The sequence below is a fragment of the Dryobates pubescens genome, chromosome 22, assembly GCF_014839835.1.
Source record: "Dryobates pubescens isolate bDryPub1 chromosome 22, bDryPub1.pri, whole genome shotgun sequence".
Classification (NCBI taxonomy): domain Eukaryota; kingdom Metazoa; phylum Chordata; class Aves; order Piciformes; family Picidae; genus Dryobates; species Dryobates pubescens.
In genome coordinates, this window is record NC_071633.1 from 15,329,034 (window position 1) to 15,347,196 (window position 18,163).

The 18,163-nt window shown below is 50.8% G+C and overlaps 1 protein-coding gene across 1 annotated transcript; it reads left to right on the forward strand.

Moving 5' to 3' along the window:
* The first annotated feature begins 1,971 nt into the window (after positions 1-1,971).
* Positions 1,972-17,283, forward strand: CDHR5 (cadherin related family member 5). The gene is made up of 14 exons (XM_009900022.2): positions 1,972-2,044; positions 2,505-2,683; positions 3,725-3,775; positions 4,040-4,132; positions 4,260-4,358; positions 6,206-6,316; positions 6,661-6,837; positions 7,981-8,071; positions 10,870-10,967; positions 12,101-12,307; positions 13,150-13,266; positions 14,131-14,203; positions 15,692-15,843; positions 16,687-17,283. Exons 1-14 carry the CDS (start codon positions 1,972-1,974, stop codon positions 17,266-17,268), a joined length of 2,103 nt encoding a protein of 700 aa, XP_009898324.2. The 3' UTR covers positions 17,269-17,283.
* Positions 17,284-18,163: the final 880 nt, after the last annotated feature.

The window sequence follows — 18,163 nt, forward strand, 5'->3', positions numbered from 1 at the left end:
CTTGGGGAAGGGCGCTAAGGATGGACCATTAAGAGTGCAGGGTGGAGGGGAGGAGTATTGTGCCAGGCTTCTCCTGCCTGAGGCAGGACAAGAGGGCAGGGTGTGAAGCTGTGCCAGGGGAGGGTTAGTTTAGGTATTAGAATCACAGAATCAACCACCTTGGAAAAGACCTCAGAGATCATCAAGTCCAACCTATTACCTAACACCTCCTGACGACTAAGCCATGGCTCCAAGAACCACATCCAAGCCTTTTCTGAACACCTCCAGGGACAGTGACTCCACCACCTCCCTGGGCAGCACATCCCAGTGGCCAATCTCTCTTTCTATGGAGAATTTTCTCCTTACCTTGAGCCTAAACCTCCCCTGGCACAGCTTGAGACTGTGTCCTCTTGTTCTGGTGCTGGTTGCCTGGGGGAAGAGACCAACCCCCACCTGGCAACAACCTCCCTTCAGGGAGCTGTAGAGATCAAGAAGGTCTCCCCTGAGCCTCCTCTTCTGCAGGCTAAGCAACCCCAGCTCCCTCAGCCTCTCCTCACAGGGCTGTGCCCCAGACCCCTCCCCTGCCTCGCTGCCCTTCTCTGGACACCTTCAAGTGTCTCAATGTACTTCCTAAATCGAGGAGCCCAGAACTGGACACAGGACTCAAGGTGTGGTCTAACCAATGCTGAGCACAGGGACAGAATGACTTCCCTGCTCCTGTGGAAGCACTTCCACACAGAAAGGCTGATCAGGCACTGGGATGGACTGCTCAGGGAGGTGGTGGAGTTGCCATCACTGGGGGTCTGTCAGCAAAGATTGGATGTGGCACTTGGTGGCATGGTTTAGCTGATGTCATGGTGTTAGGCCATAGGATGGACTTCATGATCTCAAAGGTCTTTTCCAGCCTCACTAATTCCCTGATCCTTATCAATGACCTGGATGAGGGGATTCATAGAATTGCAGAATGGTAGGGGTGGAAGGGACCTCTACATCTTTTCAGGTCCAACCCCTCTGTCAAATTAGGATACACCTAGGGCAGGTCACACAGTAACACATCCAGGTAGAGCTTGGGAGTCTGCAGAGAAGGAGACTCCACAACCTCTTTGGGCAGCCTGCTCCAGGGTTCCAGCACCTTCACAGTAATGATTTGCAGATGACACCAAGTTGGCTGGGAGAGTTAATCTGCTGGAGGGTTGAAATGTCTACAGAGGGATCTGGGCAGGCTGGATTGATGGGCCCAGGGATGAGGCTGGAGATGAGCCAGCAGTGTGCCCAGATGGCCAAGAAGGCCACCAGCATCCTGGCTTGGATCAGGAGGAGTGTGGCCAGCAGGAGCAGGGCAGAGATTGTCCCTCTGGACTGGGCACTGATGAAGCTACATCTCAAATCCTGGGCTCAGTTTTGGGCCCCTCGCTCCAAGAAGGACATTGAGGAGCTGGAAGAGGTCCAGAGAAGGGCAGCAAAGCTGGGCAAGGGTCTGGAGAACAGGGCTGGGGAGGAGCAGCTGTGGGACCTGGGGTTGTTGAGCTTGGAGAAAAGGAGGCTGAGGGGAGACCTTCTGGCTCTCTGCAACTCCCTGAAGGGAGAGGTTGGTCATCAGAAATCTCTACTTGGAAGAGACCTCTTGGCGGACTTTTGGGAAGGGTGTTGGACAGCCCTCATCCTCCTTCATGCTCATCTTGGGGGGGCTTGATCCCAATGTTTCAGCTAGCTCCTTGTTGCTACAGAGAGTTTAGGACAGGAAAGGCCCAGGAACAAAGTAGAAGCAGGAACTCATGAGTCATCATGTTCCTGGTGATATCTCTTAATTAACCACCCCATGAGGCAAAGAGCCAAAGGTTGAACTGCAGCCATCCGCTCCAGCCAGCCCATGTTGGCGCCTCCACGGAGCAGTGAGCAGGGAAGACAGCCCTGGGAGAAGCTGGGAGAGAAGAGGAGAAGTGGATCAGCTTAATCAGAAACAGGGATCTTGTCGTCAGCTGGCAGCTCCCCATGGCTGCTTCTCCCTGGCTCCTCGCTGCAGCGCTCTGCCTGCTGCCCTTCACAGCACGCGTTGCAGCACAAGGTAAGCTCCTGCAGGAGGTCCAGGACCACACAGCAGTGGCCCCAACAGCAGAAGGAGATTTTTAGACTCTCCTGAAAGACAGCTTTGTTCAACAACCTTCTCTCTGATGGTAACCATTACAGGTGGGAGATATTTTTGGCCACCAGCCTTCTCTCCAATTGTTAACCACTACAGGTGGGAGATTTTTAGTCTCCTACTGAAAGACAAAAGGTTCAACAACCTTCTCTCCAAAGGTAACCATTGCAGGTGGGAGATTTTTAGACTCCTCCTGGAAGATATCTGTTCAACAGCCTTCTCTCCAATGCTAACCATTGCAGGTGGGAGATTTTTAGACTCCTCCTGGAAGATATCTGTTCAACAACCTCCTTTCCACTGGCTGCCACAGCGGGACTTCAGGTCTCACCCAGGTCTGTCACTAATTAAATCCCTGGGGGGCAATTTTTGTGTCTCACTTCTCCAGGATGCTCTGTGGATAACAGCAACCCAAGTGTTTCTGAAAATAACCCTGTTGGCCATGTGGTGACCACCATCCACACGGAACCAGGCTTCACTGCAAGGGTTGATCCAAATTCCCCCGATGCCAGCTCCTTCGCTATCCGGGGATCTGAGCTGCAGCTGGCCCGCAGTGTGGACTATGAGGTAAGGCTTTAGCTGGCAGGCTGTATGGATCAGGTGGATAATTCTCCCAAGGGAAGTAGTAGATTCCCCTACATGGGACAGATTTAAGACTCAGCCTAACGGGGTGCTGAGCCATCTCATTTCAGCTTGGCAGGGTGCTGGGCTCTCATTTCAACTGTCCTATTACCTGGAAAGCTTGGACCAGCTGGGCCCTTCCAAGCTGGCATCCTGTGGGATGCAATGAATTTCAGCCTGCAGTCTAGGACTTGTAACCTTGGCTTTGTAACCTGTTTCTAAAGGATCTAGGAAATAACATTGGGGAATGAAACTATTTCAGCTGGGTTGGAGCTCACTGCTTGGGAGGCCACCCCTGCCACAAGCAGAGAATAAGGAGGGAGGGGGGTGCCTGCTGTCACCTTCCTTCAATGAATCTGCAGCAGTCAGAGCAAGGGGAAGTATTACAACCAAATATGTGACAAGTGGAATGTTCAGAGCTCTCCAGCACTCAAGATCCCAGTTTGTCTGTGGGAAACACAGGTCTGAGCAGTGAGGTGATCTTGTGTGAAGCACAAAGGCAGCATATCACTGTCCCTGGAGGTGATCAAGAAACATGTGGATATGGCACTTAGGCTCATGGTTTAATGGCCATGGTGGTCTTAGGTTCACAGAGGGCACTGGGTTGGAAGGGACCATCAAAGGTCTTCTTGTCCAACACCCCCCTGCAGTGGGCAGGGACACATCCAACTCGATCAGGCTGCCCAGGGCCACATTGAGTCTGACTGAGGTTGATGGTTGGACTCAAACACTTCTAGGACCCAGTAAAACCTCTGTGTGGTCAGTTAGTTGTCACTAAATTATTCTACCTTCATGGGGTGCTCTGCACACAGCCACAAGCATCCCTAAGCTGCCTTCCCCTTTCTGCACCAGTTGCTTTTCTGTGGGTGAAGAAGAGCAGAGTTAACACCCTGCAGGTGACTCTGTGCATGAGTTTGTCTAACTTCCTTTAGAAGCAGTACCTTTGGACTTGTCTCTACTAAGGCTGGCTTTTGTTTTTGCATGCAGGAAGACACCTTGCTGTTGGTGAGCCTGATCTGTGAAAACAATGCTGGGGAGGTGAGTGACCTTCCAGATTCTCAGCCCTGCTACTGCAGGGCAGCATTGTACTTCCCTCTGCTCTTCCTAGTCCACCTCCAGCCTAGGAGATGTCCTTTCCTTTGTGGAGACACACACTCCTCCCAGTCACAGGGAGAACGCCCAAGGAGAGCTCCATCTGGGCCCCATCCTTACACCATCCCCTCTGCTCCCTGCAAATCAGGAGCAGCCCCCCTCAGCAGTCTTGTTCTTGTCTTTGATTCTCTCACTGTGCCCTGCCTGCAGAGTGACTCTTTGCAAATCCTTGTGACCATTCTCAACGAGAACGACAACAGCCCGGAGTTCAAGCAAACAAACTTCACTGAAGTTGTTCCTGAGGTGAGGATTGTGGTGGAAAGAAGGAGGGCACTGGAGCCCCCAGTGCTGTGGGGCTAAGGGAGGGTTAGCAGAGAGAAGTCTTCAGGCCATTTCACAGGGAGATTAACCAAAGCACCCCTGTTTTCAGGATACAAGAGTGAACTCAACCATCATAGCCCGGGAGGCGTTGAGTGCCAGTGATGCTGACCTGGACACCATCTATTATGAACTCACAACCACAGTGCTGGTGAGCAGCCTTGTTCTTTTGGGGGGTGGGGGGAAAGGGAATGGCAGCTCTGAAGAACTTCTTGTGATTAAGCCAGAAGAGCCTCAGCTTTAAGCCTAAAGTGACTGGATGGGGTTTAGTTCTCTGACAGCTTCTAGAAGAGGTACAGCTGCCTCAAACCCAAGAGCTGGTTTGGTTAGCAGAGCAGAGCAGCCAACACTACAGGTGTTGAATTCTTTTAGAGTCATAGAATCAATAAGGTTGGAAAAGACCTCAGAGATCATCAAGTCCAACCTATTACCTAATACCTAACACCTCCTGACAACTAAACCATGGCTCCAAGTGCCATATCCAATCCTTTTTTGAACACCTCCAGGGACAGTGACTCCACCACCTCCCTGGGCAGCACATTCCCATGGCCAATTACTCTTCTTGTGAAGAACTTTCTTCTCACCTCCAGCCTAAACTTCCCCTGGCACAGCTTGAGACTGTGTCCTCTTGTTCCGGTGCTGGTTACCCGGGGGAAGAGACCACTGCTCTCACTTTTATTCCACAGGTTAAACTTTCACCTGGAATATTCTGACCCATATGATCCAGGGAAGTCCTGCTGAGATGGTTTGTAAACATATCAGGAGAGACCTTTGTACCTCACAGAGATCAGAATGGCTCCGAGTCAGATAGGGAAAGGAGGAGATAATGTCCTGTGTGCCAGCAGTGTCCACGCAGTGTGGGGACAACAGGAGCTGCCCAAGACCACACAAAAACTCCACTTCCCCCAGGCCCCAGTTTAGTGCTTTAGTTTATTTCTATGATTCTCTGCTCTGGCAGGGGGGTTGGACTTGATGCATCATCTCTGGAGGTCCCCTCTAACCCCTAGCATCCTGTGATCCTCTGTGGTCCTCTGTGATCTTGTGATTTGTTCTCAAGGGGATTGCTTGGGAGCATGGGGAATTAACTCACAGAATTGTTTGGGTTAGAAAAGCCCTCTAACAAGTCCAACCATTGACCTTACACCACCATAGCCATTAAACCATGTCCCCAGGTGCCATGCCCCCATGTTTCTAGGACACCTCCAGGCTTGGTGAGGTTGGAGCCTGGTTGAGGTCAGTCTATTCTTGCAGGTAACAAGTGACAGGATAAGAGGAAATGTTTGCCCCAGGGGAGGTTTAGGTAGGACATGAGGAATGATTTCTTCCCCTTGAGGGTTGCCAAGGCCTGGACTCCACGGTCCCCATCCCTGGAGGGGTTTCAAAGCTGTGGAAATGTGGTGCTGAGGGACATGGTCTAGCAGTGGTCTTGGTAGTGCTAATGGTTGGACTCAGTGATGATCTTTAAGATTCTTTTTCAACCAAAAGAATTCTGTGAGAACCAGGAGAACCAAAGCAAGTGCAGAAGGTTGTAGAGTAAAATGCAATGCTTGTTATTTCAGTTTGGCTTTAGAGTTGCCCCAAAGTTCAGCTGTGCTAGGTTAAGGCAAGGGATCTTGCTGACTCTCAGAGGCTGAGCCATCCTGGATCTGTTTTGTGCATGGATGGGAGATTGCTTGGCTGTCAGGGACCCAAAATCAAGGAGTGATGGCAACCTAGTGAGTGTAGGAAATAATCAAGGCAGATTTCACCCAGTAGCTGCTGAGCAGGCAGGCAAAGCTGGGAGTCTGGGAGAATAAAACTCACAGGGGCATGAACAAACCTTTCTGACAAGCCAGGCAGCTTCAGTGTGCAACTTGCAAGACTAAACAGACCTCATGGTCTCTTACTGCTCCCCACCTCAGGTCCCCAGGATTAAAGGTCTGACTGGGATGGCAAACACGGCTGTGAGCAGTACTTTGAACATGGCTGTGACTGAGGCTTTTCTTTTCCCCCCACCAGGGCACAGATGGCTACTTTGCCATAAAAGGAGTTAATAATCCAGAGATTTATTTACACAAAGCACTGGACTATGAGAAATTTAAATGGACAACACTGATCTTGTATGCAAGGGTAAGTTCTTCAGGAGGAGCCAAATGCCCTGCTTGCCCCAGTCTCTCTTAACTGAAGGGGAAGTCTGAATGGGAGATCTTTGGGACAGTGGGAGAGAGGGTGGGGACCGAGGGGGTGAATTAGGAGCAACCTTCCACTTTCCATCATGACACAGTGGCAGGCTTGCATCAATGCACCTTTGTCAGAAGAATGAGACAATGTACTGCTTCAGCTAATCTCACATCAACTGCTGAGCCTGGGGAAATGGAGCTACAGCAGCCCCTGGGCCACTGCCTTTTGCAGATGGCTTCTTCTTTTGGCAATAACACTTGCACCTCATGAGTCTGCTTTGCCTTTGGGTACAGGACAGGCCTGTGGGGAGCACTGACCCCACCAACACAGCTAGTGCAACAATAAACATCATTATTGAACAAGCTGACACCAAAGCACCCTGGTTCCTACCCTGTACCTTCATCAATGAGGAGAAGAGCATTTGCATCAGCAGCCTCTACGCTGGGAGGGTCAACATGTCTGAGATGTTGGTAAGCAGGCACGGTCAGACAGATGCTCTTGGAGTCACAGGATCACAGACTGGATTGGGTTGAAGGGCTCTTCAATGGTCAGCTAGCCTAAAACATCCCCTAGAGAGAGCAGGGGCATCCACAACTAGAGCAGGCTGCTTAGAGCCCTGAGCTGGAATGGCTTAATCTCACCTCAAGGTGTGGTGGGTTGAAATTACCCCCCCCCCCAAACCAGAATTTTGCCAGACCAGCTCAGTTGGGAAGCCAATGAAGTTTTGTTTACAAGCAGACTGCAAGTCTAGAAACATGAAATGCAATGAATATGTACAAAATAGACAACATTTGCATGGATTTGTGATTTATAAACAGCACAAGAGCCCTGCCCTGGACAAAACCAGGGAGTTTCCAACAGCTTCCCCCTCTCCCCCTCCTGGACAAGGGAAGAAGCAGGAGGAGAAAAGCAGAGAGTAGCTTGTTAGTACTTAGCCACAACACCCAAGGTCAGCAAGGGCCAAGCAAAAGCAAGCACCTAGGATGTGCTAGAGGGGAGAAGCCAAAAAGAGCAAGAGTCAGTTCATACAACTAAGTTCATGTTAGTTATCAGACCAGTGGGATTGATTAGACCCTTATCATTCTTTTTCTTGTGGAATTTTATTTACATTCTACCACTTTGCTACTCAGTCTGTGGAAAATTTCCCAGGATTCATGTGAATAAATTTCCACAGCCACATCAGGCAATATCCAGATGCTCTTCCCAGCTGGGAGTGCCTAGGAACCTCAGTCAGCCCCTGCTGAAGTCTAGCCATAAATCACAGAATCATAGAATGCATTGGGCTGGAAAGGACCTTTAAAGGTTCCCTCTTCCAACCCCCATGCAGATGATTCAGCATGACAAGGAGTCTTCATCATGCTGGAAAGTGGAGGTTTTCCCACCCCAAGCAGCACTGCTTGTGCTTCTTCCTGCAGCACACTGCAGGAGAGGGGAGAGCTGGAGGTCCCTTTGCTCTAGGCTGTCTCAGCTCTGCCCTGCTTACAGCCACATCCCAGCAGTAAATTCCATCCTGCCCAGACAAACCCACCAGAGCCACACTGGAGGAGGATAAAGCTGTGAGTGGTAATTTGCTGCTGCAGTGTGGTCTGTGATGCTTCATCTTGTCATTGCAGACAGAACCACTCGCCCTAGAGCCAGGGCCTATCTATGCCATTGATCCTGACTACACTATCAATGAAAGAATCATCTACAGTATTGTTGGTGGTGAGTAGAAACTCTCCCCTTCCACAAACTGCATTGCTTGTGTGTCCCCAACACTACCTGCCCACAGGAGATACCCTCCATGGCACTTGAGAGGGGAGGTTCTGGGGGTCTGCTCCTCTGTTTCTGCCACAGACACATCATAGAATGCCAGGTTGGAAGTGGCCTCAAGGAGTCCAACCTTTCTAGGTAGCAGTAAAGTTGAAATGAGATGGCCCAGCACCCTGCTGAGCTTAAAACTGCCCCAAATCATCACTAGGACGTTGTGGGTTAAATAGAAGAGAAATCAGAATCACAGAATCACCAAGATTGGAAGAGACCTCAAAGATCATCAAGTCCAACCTGTCACCACAGACCTCATGACTAGACCATGGCACCAAGTGCCATGTCCAAACCCCTCTTGAACACCTCCAGGAATGGGGACTCTACCACCTCCCTGGGCAGCACATCCCAATGGCCAACAACTCTCTCTGTGAAGAACTTTCTCCTCACCTGGAGCCTAAACCTCCCCTGGTGCAGCTTGAGACTGTGTCCTCTTGTTCTGGTTGCCTGGGAGAAGAGACCAACTCCCTCCTGGCTACAACCTCCCTTCAGGTAGCTGTAGACAGCAATAAGGTCTTCCCTGAGCCTCCTCTTCTCCAGGCTAAGCAACCCCAGCTCCCTCAGCCTCTCCTCACAGGGCTGTGCTCCAGACCTCTCCCCAGCCTCGTTGCCCTTCTCTGGACACCTTCCAGTGTCTCAATGTCCTTCTTAAACTGAGACTGTACAGGCAGGGTGGGGGGAAAGTGAATCACAGCCTCACACACCCAGCTCAATGAAGGCTGTTTCAGAAGGACTTTGGTATTTTAGGGGGAGGTGAGACTTTTATCTCGAGGCTTTTGGAGCTGATTTTGCCAGTCTGGCCACAGCCACTTGAATTCAGGCTTTGAGCTGACCGTGCAGCTCCCACCTGAGCAGCATCCTTTTCATTCACTGCCAAGAGTGACATTTTTATTCCCCAGCACATTGCCACTCTCTTAACCTACCCTTTTTAGTCCTGATTTCAAAAAGATTGCCTGGATACCGTCAGTTGATTGCCCAGTGACTGCACCCTTTGCTCCTTTCAAAGAAGGATTCCTTCTTTGTCTTGTTTTGGTGGGGTTGGGTTCCTTCTGTTTGGTTGGTTGGGGTTTTCTTTCTTGTTGTTGTTTTGTTGCTGCTGTTTGCCTTGTTGCTGCTGTTTGTTTTGCTGTTGCTGCCGTTTGTTTTGCTGCTGCTGCTGTTTGTTTCCTTGCTGCTGTTGCAGTTTGGGTATCTTTGTTTGGTTTGGGGCAGGGCTTTGTTGCTGTAGTTGTTGGTTTGGTTTCGGTTCTTCTATTTCTTTACTCTATTCCCTTTCTGGTTTTCTCACCAAGAGTGAGGGTTTGAGTACCTAGCAAGACAAAGGTCAGGCAGAGTGATCATTTATTCATCTCCACCACAGCGGTGAGCAGCCTCAGGATAATAGATAGCATTAGGGAACCTTCCGTTCCACTGGGGGTTTTGGGATGTGGAGTCACCTCCCTGCCCCACACTCAAGAGGAAACCCCACACTGGGGTGGTCCTTACAGAACCACAGAAAAAGACCTTCAAGATCACAAGCCCTATGAGGAGAGGCTGAGAGAGCTGGGGTTGCTTAGCCTGGAGAAGAGGAGGCTCAGGGGAGACCTTCTTGCTCTCTACAACTACCTGAAGGGAGGTTGTAGCCAGGAGGGGGTTGTTGTCTTCTCCCAGGCAATCAGCACCAGAACAAGAGGACACAGTCTCAAGCTGTGCCAGAGGAAGTTTAGGCTGGAGGTGAGGAGAAAGTTCTTCCCAGAGAGAGTGGTTAGCTGTTAGAATGTGCTGCCCAGGGAGGTGGTGGAGTCCCCATCCCTGGAGGTGTTCAAGAGGGGATTGGATGTGGCACTTGGTGCCATGGTTTAGTAGTCATGAGGTGTTGGGTGACAGCTTGGACTTGATGAGCTCTGAGGTCTTTTCCAACCTTATTGATTCTATGATAAGTCCAACCTATCACCCAACAACCACTCCTGTCTAAAGACAGCCCACAGTGCCTCTGAGTGAGGAAGAGGACTGAAAGCTTTGCTTGTATTTTAACACACAGCCCCTGTTTTTTATGATTCAAAGGCAGATTAGAGCTGTAGGAAGCTGATTTCTACCCCTACCTCCACACAAGGTTTGTGTCTAGGCTCCTTTTGTAAGCCAGGTGATAGAAATCAGCATTTCCAGAGCAGAATGTAGCTCACAGTGAGGCCAGTGTTCACAGTAACACACTGAGATAAAACTTTACCTCTTTACAACAGGTCAGGCTTCCCTTTAGGTGCCTACAGCTATGTCAGATGAGTTCCCACCCAGCTATTCTTTGTGAATTGGTTTCTTCATTTCAGAATAGGAAAAAACCCTTCCCTTATCTCTCCTGACATGCAGTTTGGGTTCAGTTGGGTTTGGGTTAGGGAACTGAAGATCTTCAGTGCTCAAACTGCAGCAGCAGCTCTCCACTCCAGGCATTTAGAGGACTTTAAGGTGGGCCCAGGCACTGGAAATGCAGCTCTTTGCTGTGCTGTCTCATCTAGCTGGGTTCACAAACATCTCCTTGATGCTTTTTGGCTGTAGAGTGCCTCTAAATCCCTGGCCAGCACTCCTAGCCCTTGGAGCAGCCAGGCAGGCAGGGGAAAGAGCATCTTACCCTGGAAGTGCTGTCACTAGGGTGTGAATAAAAGAGCCAATGAGTTGAGGGTCACTTTGGGAAGGTATCTGATGACTGAAGGGTCTGTTTTCTTTAGGGAACATGGAAAATGTGTTCTCCATAGATGCTGACACAGGGAATCTGACTATGAACAAACCAGCAACTTCCCCAGACTCCTACCTGCTGCAAGTCATGGTAAGTCTGAGGACCTTGCAGCCACCAGCCCAGCACACTTGGCTTTCTAGGAAGCAGCACTCTTGGTGTGCCAGGAGGCAATCACATGAATAACTAAAGCTAACTCTCTCACCCCCTTTCTTCTGGAAGGGCCTAGTATTTGCCCAGTGCCTCATACCAACCCAGAAGCTCTTGTAGAAGTTGGGAGGTGGTTTCCCTTATGTGGGGGTTGCAATGCCAAAACAAATTAACTGGATGAGAACATCCTGCTGAGCTGAAAGTGTGGAGGAGCAGAACTGGAAGGCATTCTTTAGGCATGACTGGGGCTTGTGTTACTCTAGCTAGCATCACTCAAGCCAGGAGACAAGCTCCTCTTTTGGCTGCAGCTCAAGAGGACAGGAGGGACTTGAGGATGTCAGCTTGAACTGGCTCACACCCTCATGAAGATGAAAGTCTGCCTTCTGGTCCTGGAGTCTCACTGGTTTGTACTGGAGCATGACAATTTGTCCAGATGTGGCCCTTATGGAGGGACATATCTAGACTTTGGGAGCTAGACCAAGACTGAGTGGCAGGCCAACAGCAGAAGGAAGCTAAACCAGAAGGACTCCAAAGTGCGTGGTTAACATCAGGCCTGGCTCAAAGCTCACTGGCAGTGAGGGAGTTGGGGCTGTTCAGTCTAGAGAAGAGAAGGCTCTGAGGAGACCTAATTGTGGCCTTCCAGTATCTTAAGGGGGCTGCAAGAAAGCTGGGGAGGGACTCACTCTGTCAGGTAATGATAGGTCTAGGGGGGGTGGAAAATAAATAGAAATAGGTAGATTGAGATTGGATGTTAGGAAGAAGTTCTTCCCCATGAGGGTGGTGAGAGCCTGGCACAGGCTGCCCAGGGAGGTGGTGGAAACCTCATGCCTGGAGGTTTTTAAGGCCAAGCTGGAGGTAGCTGTGAGCAACCTGCTGTAGTGTGAGGTGTCCCTGCCCATGGCAGGGGGGTGGGAACTGGGTGATCCCTGAGGTCCCTTCCAACCCTAACAATTCTCTGATGGAAAGAACAATGTGGGTTGCAATGGGCTTCAGATCAAGCCTGTCCTTTTGGTCCTCACCACCAAGAGGAAAAGGCTAGCATCTCTACCTCTCTCTTCTCTCTCTCATCTCTCCAGGCCACCCAAGTCAACAACATCCAGAAATACTCCATAGCCAATGTAGAGATTAAGGTCATCAACAAAAGTAATCATGCACCATACTTTGAGAGCAGGATCTACAACGGGACAGCGTTTGTTGATCTGGCCCCAGGAAGCTTTGTCTTCCAAGCTGGACATCCTTCAAGCCCCCTGAGGATATCAGCACTGGATGATGATTTCCCTGATGTAAGTAATTGTACTGAATTCTTCTCACTGCTCCAGGCCTAAAGTGGGGTCAGAAAACAGGAGGAAGGGGAGGTGGGGAGAAGGAAACACACACACACTCTCCTCTGGTGTTCCACATTATTTCCCTGGAAACTCCACATGGATCAGAGCTGCTCATGGTGTGCTGTAACGTGGAGAAGCTGCTGGACTGCCAAAAGCCAGTCCCCCCCAGCTTTGTGGGGGTGCTCTGACCCACTGCAGAGCAGTGTGCTGAGTAAAGCTCAGGGTGAGCAAATACCCTGGCACTGAGGGACTGGGGTTGTCCAGAGAAGGGCAACGAGAATCTAGAGCACAAGTCCTGTGAGGAACAGCTGAGGGAACTGGGGAGAAAAGGAGGCTGAGGGGAGACCTTCTTGCTCTCTACAACTCCCTGACAGGTTGGAGGGAGGTGGGGGTTGGTCTCTTCTCCCTGGTATCAGGTGACAGAACTAGAGGAGATGGTCTGAAATTGTGCCAGGGGAGGGTTAGGTTGGATATTAGGAGCAATCTCTTTGCTGCAGGAGTGGTCAGGCACTGGAACAGGCTGCCCAGGGAGGTGGTGGAGTCCCCATCCCTGCAGGTGTTCAAGGAATGTGTGGCCATGGCACCTGGGGACATGGCTTAGTGGCCATGGTGGTGTTGGGCTGATGGTTGGACTGGATGATCTTGGAGGGCTTTTCCAACCCCCACAATCCTATGATTCTAGAATCTGTTTATTGCCCTGTGCCCGTGCTCCTACTTGGCAAGTCCCTGCCAATGGGCTGCTGAGAAGGTGCACACAAAGCACAGTGTGGTTTTAAACCTCCTTTCTTCTGGCTTTGCAGAAAGTCAACCCAAACATGGAGTACCACATAAGCAACAGCACTGATTTCATTGCAACCAAAGATGGACTCATCCTGACAAATGTGGTGCTGCAGTCCCCAGGAACTGTAACCCTCGAGGTAGGGCAACTTCCTTCATTGTCCTGCCAGGGTTGTGGAAGGAAGGGGTGGTTGCTGGTAAAGAAGCACCCAGGTGAGAGTCTGTTAGGTAAGGCACATCATTGAAGGACAGGCTATCTCTGGTGCTAGCTGCAAAGGTGTTTCTCCAGTCCTGTGGGGAAATCTCATTGGAGACAGGGAGAAGTCAGCTGGGGAGACTGTAGCAGCCCCCATCCCACTCTCTGGTTCTGCTTAACAAAAAGTCTCAGCTGGCTTTGGGGGTATTTTATGAGCCACACACACACTGATCCCAACCTAAAAAGGTGGGTGAGGAAGTGAACAGGAGGTTGATGTGTGAGTGTGGGCAGGGTAAGACTGCTGCCATCTGCCCCAGCTCCAAAGCCTACAGCCTCACACTTAGAAATCTCTTGGTAAATCCAGAACTTCCTTAGCTCAGAGGAAACAGTAACTCTGAACCCCTGAGAAGGTAGATCTCCACTTTCTCCAGTGACAGTGGGCTCCCCAGGACTTGCCTAGCACCATGCTGTGCCCTCTGGAGGTACCTGAGCCAGCCTGACTGTCTTAGCTACGCAGAGTGTAGGTGAGGCACCGGCAGATGCTTCTGCCTGCCCCACACTGCTCACTGCCTTTGTCCAGTGCTGTGCTGCAAAGCTGCACACAAACCATGAGCTGGGGCTGCCCCAGGGCAGGGAATCTTCAGAGCTCTTCTTCCTCTGCAACCAGATTGTCCAGCTCCAGTGCTACTGTGAGGATGTGGTGAGGATACAGGCAAGGTACTTTGTCCATAAAGGGCCCAGCAGGTGCCTTGAGAGCCAGCTGAAGATGCAGGCAGCCCTAAGCTCTCTCTTTCCTGTGTTCACACAGGCTGTTGGAATAGATATAGTGAGCCTGCAGAGAGCCAGCACTGTGATCATGGTGGAGGTTGTCCTTGCTGCAGGTGGGTTGGTGTCTTTGTTTTCTGCTTTGGGGAGATGCCAGGGGAGCCTTTTCTGCTTGTGTGGGCAAAGTGGCAATGACAGGTCACAAACTTGACCATGGGCAGAAGCCCCATCCCTGGAACCATTCCAGGTCAGGTTGTGAGGGACTCTGAGCAGAGTCTAGGGCTATCTGAGACCACCATGGCCTCAAGTGCCATGTCCATGCATTTACTGAACACCTCCAGGGACATCAACTCCACCACCTCCCAGAACTGAACTCAGTAATTGGAGTTGGTTTTATAGTCTCCTTCTGGGACACAGTGACTGTACATTGCCCTCTGCTTTCTGAGCTCCCAGTGCTGGAGCCAGCTCACTGGGCTCTCAGGGTGAATCATTCCACCAAGCCCAGCTAGCTTGCATGGCACAGAAGGAGTTAAGGGTGGTGGAGTTTCCCATCAGCTCTGTGGGCTGTGGTGTCTCTTGGGACACATGATTAGGCAGCACAGCTTCACTGACATCCCTCCCCAAGGTATTAATGATAAACTGAGGGTGCAGTCATGTGGAGGGACTACTCAAAGTCCACTCTTATGAAGAGGGCAGCAGCAGAACAAAGCTGTCTTTGATTAACCATTAAGCTTGGGAACAATTAATGCTGCAAAATGAAACAGGAAAATGTGATATCAAGAATCTCACTGACAACATCAAGCAAGGGTGATTAACCCTGAGGAAGTTACTGTTGTTCTTCTACAATGTGGACCTCTACACAAATGCTTACACTGCCCAGAGGCTGAATGCATGAGCTGCTCCTGAGCAGGCTGATGCATGTTGCTAGAGCTGGCAGAAGGCAGGGAAGGATCACAGGGAAGGGACCTCAGGAGGTCATTGAGTCCAACCCCCCTGCCAGAGCAGGACCATGGAATCCAGCACAGGTCACAGAGGAATGCATCCAGATGGGGCATGGAAGTCTCCAGAGCAGGAGCCTCCACAACCTCTCTGGGCAGCCTGCTCCAGTGCTCTGGGACCCTCACAGCGTAGAAGTTCCTCCTCGTGTTGAGGTGGAGCCTCCTGTGCTGTAGTTTCTATCCATTGCCCCTTGTCCTATCCCAGGGTGCAGCTGAGCAGAGCCTGTCCCCTCCCTCCTGACCCCCAGCCCTCAGATATTGATAGACATTGATCAGATCCCTCTCAGTCTTCTCCTCTGCAGACTGAACAGCCCCAGGGCTCTCAGCCTCTCCTCACAGGGCAGTGCTGCAGTCCCTTCAGCATCCTCGTAGCCCTCTGTTGGACTATGAGGATGATGAAAGGACCTTCCAGAGCTCTTCCTCTTTGCCATTATGCTTTTTTTTCCCCCTCCTGTGATAGGAAATATATCCTGGTCACATTCTGCAGCACAGGAGGCATCTTTTGCCTTTCAAAAGGTGGTTGGAGCTTCTCCCAGGACAAAGTGATGTGTTAAAAAGCTGCCTGCCATTGTCAGCCTTTGTAACACTGGTTTGTTTGTCTTGTAGCTGTCACCCCCTCTGATAAGCAATACAGTGCTCAGGATATGGGCATCTTAGGAGGGACGCTGGCAGCACTGCTGCTGGTTGTCTTAGTCCTCCTTGGAGTGATGATATACAAACAGTATGGGAAACGAATCAATCACCTGCTGAGGAAAAAGGTAGGTGCCTTCTTTGGAGCTGAAGTCCTTGGGAAGTGGGATTTGAGGAGGTTTTAAAGGATGGGTGGGCTGCCCAAGCACTGCACAGGTTTGGGGTGAAGGTGAAGAACCGCTCCTGAGACTATGTTTGCAAAGGCAGCAGCGCTCTGGTGGGGTTTGCTGTTGTTCTTTTCTGCCCCCTGAGGCTGGATGGCAAGGAGATGTGGTAAGGAGAGACCCACAGCTCCATGAAGCACAAATCCTAGGATGAACCTGACACAGCTGAGAGGAAGGCTCTGAAAAATGTGTCTGTGGTACAAACCACTGTTCATCATCTATAGCCAAGGGTGAGAAAGGTTCCTTCACCACCTGCCCTAAAGCCTGGGCAGTGTTCTGCACCTGAGCAAACCTGTTGGCTCTCTCAAGTCCCTGCCAGATTGGTTTCTTTGAAGGCTAGGATGTGATTCAGCTGAGCAGATGTTAGTCTCTGCCTTAGGATGGGACTGGCAGGAGCCCATTGACTGCAGGATGAGCTCAGGTGAACCACCATCCTTCCTCCCAGGGGAGGTAAATCCCAAACCAGAGAAACTCCTCAGAAGGATGGGTACAATCCAGTGCATGCTGCTGGTGCTCAGCCCTCCTGGAGAACATGCATGCACCTGTCTGAAAAATATCCAGAAGTGGAGTCAAAACCCCACAGCTGTTGTAGGGAGCCACATCTACCCCAGGCTTCAGGCAGATCAAACTGCAAAGCAAGCTGAAGCTTCCCTGAGCAGCAGCTGAGGCACTTCAGCCAACCCTTTCCCCCCCCAACTCCATTTCTTTCCCTTTCACTACACTTACAAGGAGTCTTTCCTCCTGCAGGTCTCCAAGAAACCCCCTGAGGTTTACTACAACCAATCTTACAAGCAAGATGAACAGCCAGATGTGAGCACTGAACAGCAGGAGGCCTCCGAGAACGGCAGAGTCAGGTCAGTGAGAGAGGTGCAAGAGCAGCCAGTACTTGCCTCAGCTTTTCCAGCTGCAGAAGAAACTGAGAGCCTCCCAAAAGCTTCTGTAGCTTCCACCATCGTCTTCAGCCAGGAAGAGAAAGAGGAAGAAGCAGAAGAAGAGGTTGAGCATGAGAAAGAAGTGAAATCTATCCTCAAGACAGACAGGCCGGTGGCAAATGATGGCTACAAAGCTGTGTGGTTTAGGACTGATGTGGATCCCGAAGCTGGAGAGAGCATTGAAGTGATTGAGAACAATGCAGCAGATAGTGATGATGACAGTGACCAAGATCTGCAGAGGAATGAGGAGGAGGAGGAAGAAGATGATGACAAAGATCATCTGCACAGAGGGCAAGGAGTGTCCTTTGCCTCAGAGAGCTCATCTGTGCCAGCTGCAGAAGTGAAAGTCAACTTGTCTCACACAGATGCAGGGACAGAAGATGACAGTAGCCTATAATGGAGACAGGCCTGCACTGCCCCCCAGCATGGGGGAACCCCAGCAGCTCAGGGGGGACACTGGAATGCAGGAGGACAAGGCTGCCTGTCCTGCTTGCCTGAATGCAGTGCTTAAAGCTGGAAGGCATTACAGCTAACTCAAGCTTTTTAGTGAGACCTTGAAGTATGCCCTAGGATTCTGGGGGCTGAGAAAGCCACATCTCATCTCTCCACCTTCCTAACTCTTCCTCCTCACATCTCATTTCCCAGCCTGGCTGCAGGTACAGCAGAGATGTAGCAGAACTGACCTGGAAGCAGTTTGCCCAGCTCATGGTGGCAACAAGATTGTCTTCTCCTCCTGGTAGGTAGATAAGCCAGCAGTGAGTGTTGGGCTGTGCCCTTTATGAGGGAGTCAGTTTGACAGCAGCTGCAGGGTGTAAGCCAGCACAAGTCATCCTGGCTCCAATTGCCTCTATGGCTGTATCCAGGAGCAATCTTGAGGGCTTGGCTGTGCTCTCCACTGTGCCAAACTCTGTGACCTCAGTGCAAGCAGCTGGTATGTGCCACTAAGGTCCTCATCCTGTCAGCAGCCAGGAATTTTCATATGCAGGAACTGCTTTCCCTCTGTCACTGTAAATGAGGACTGATCAGGGCTTCTTCACCCATGGACTTTGTCATCCATTTTTCTATGTCATAAAACCACTGTCATAAAACCACTAACTGTGCAGTGCTTCTGTAGGTGTCTGCCTCCTGTCTGTCAGGGTAAAAACAGAGCTCTGCCATCACCTGCCTAGAAAATGCCAGAGCTCCTTCCAGCTCTGGGGTTTTGGCAGCAAAGGCTGCAGAGGGGCAGGGTCAGCAGGCTCTTCCCCCTCCTTCCCCTTGTCCAGCTGGGATCAAGGTGTCCCTTTTGTCAT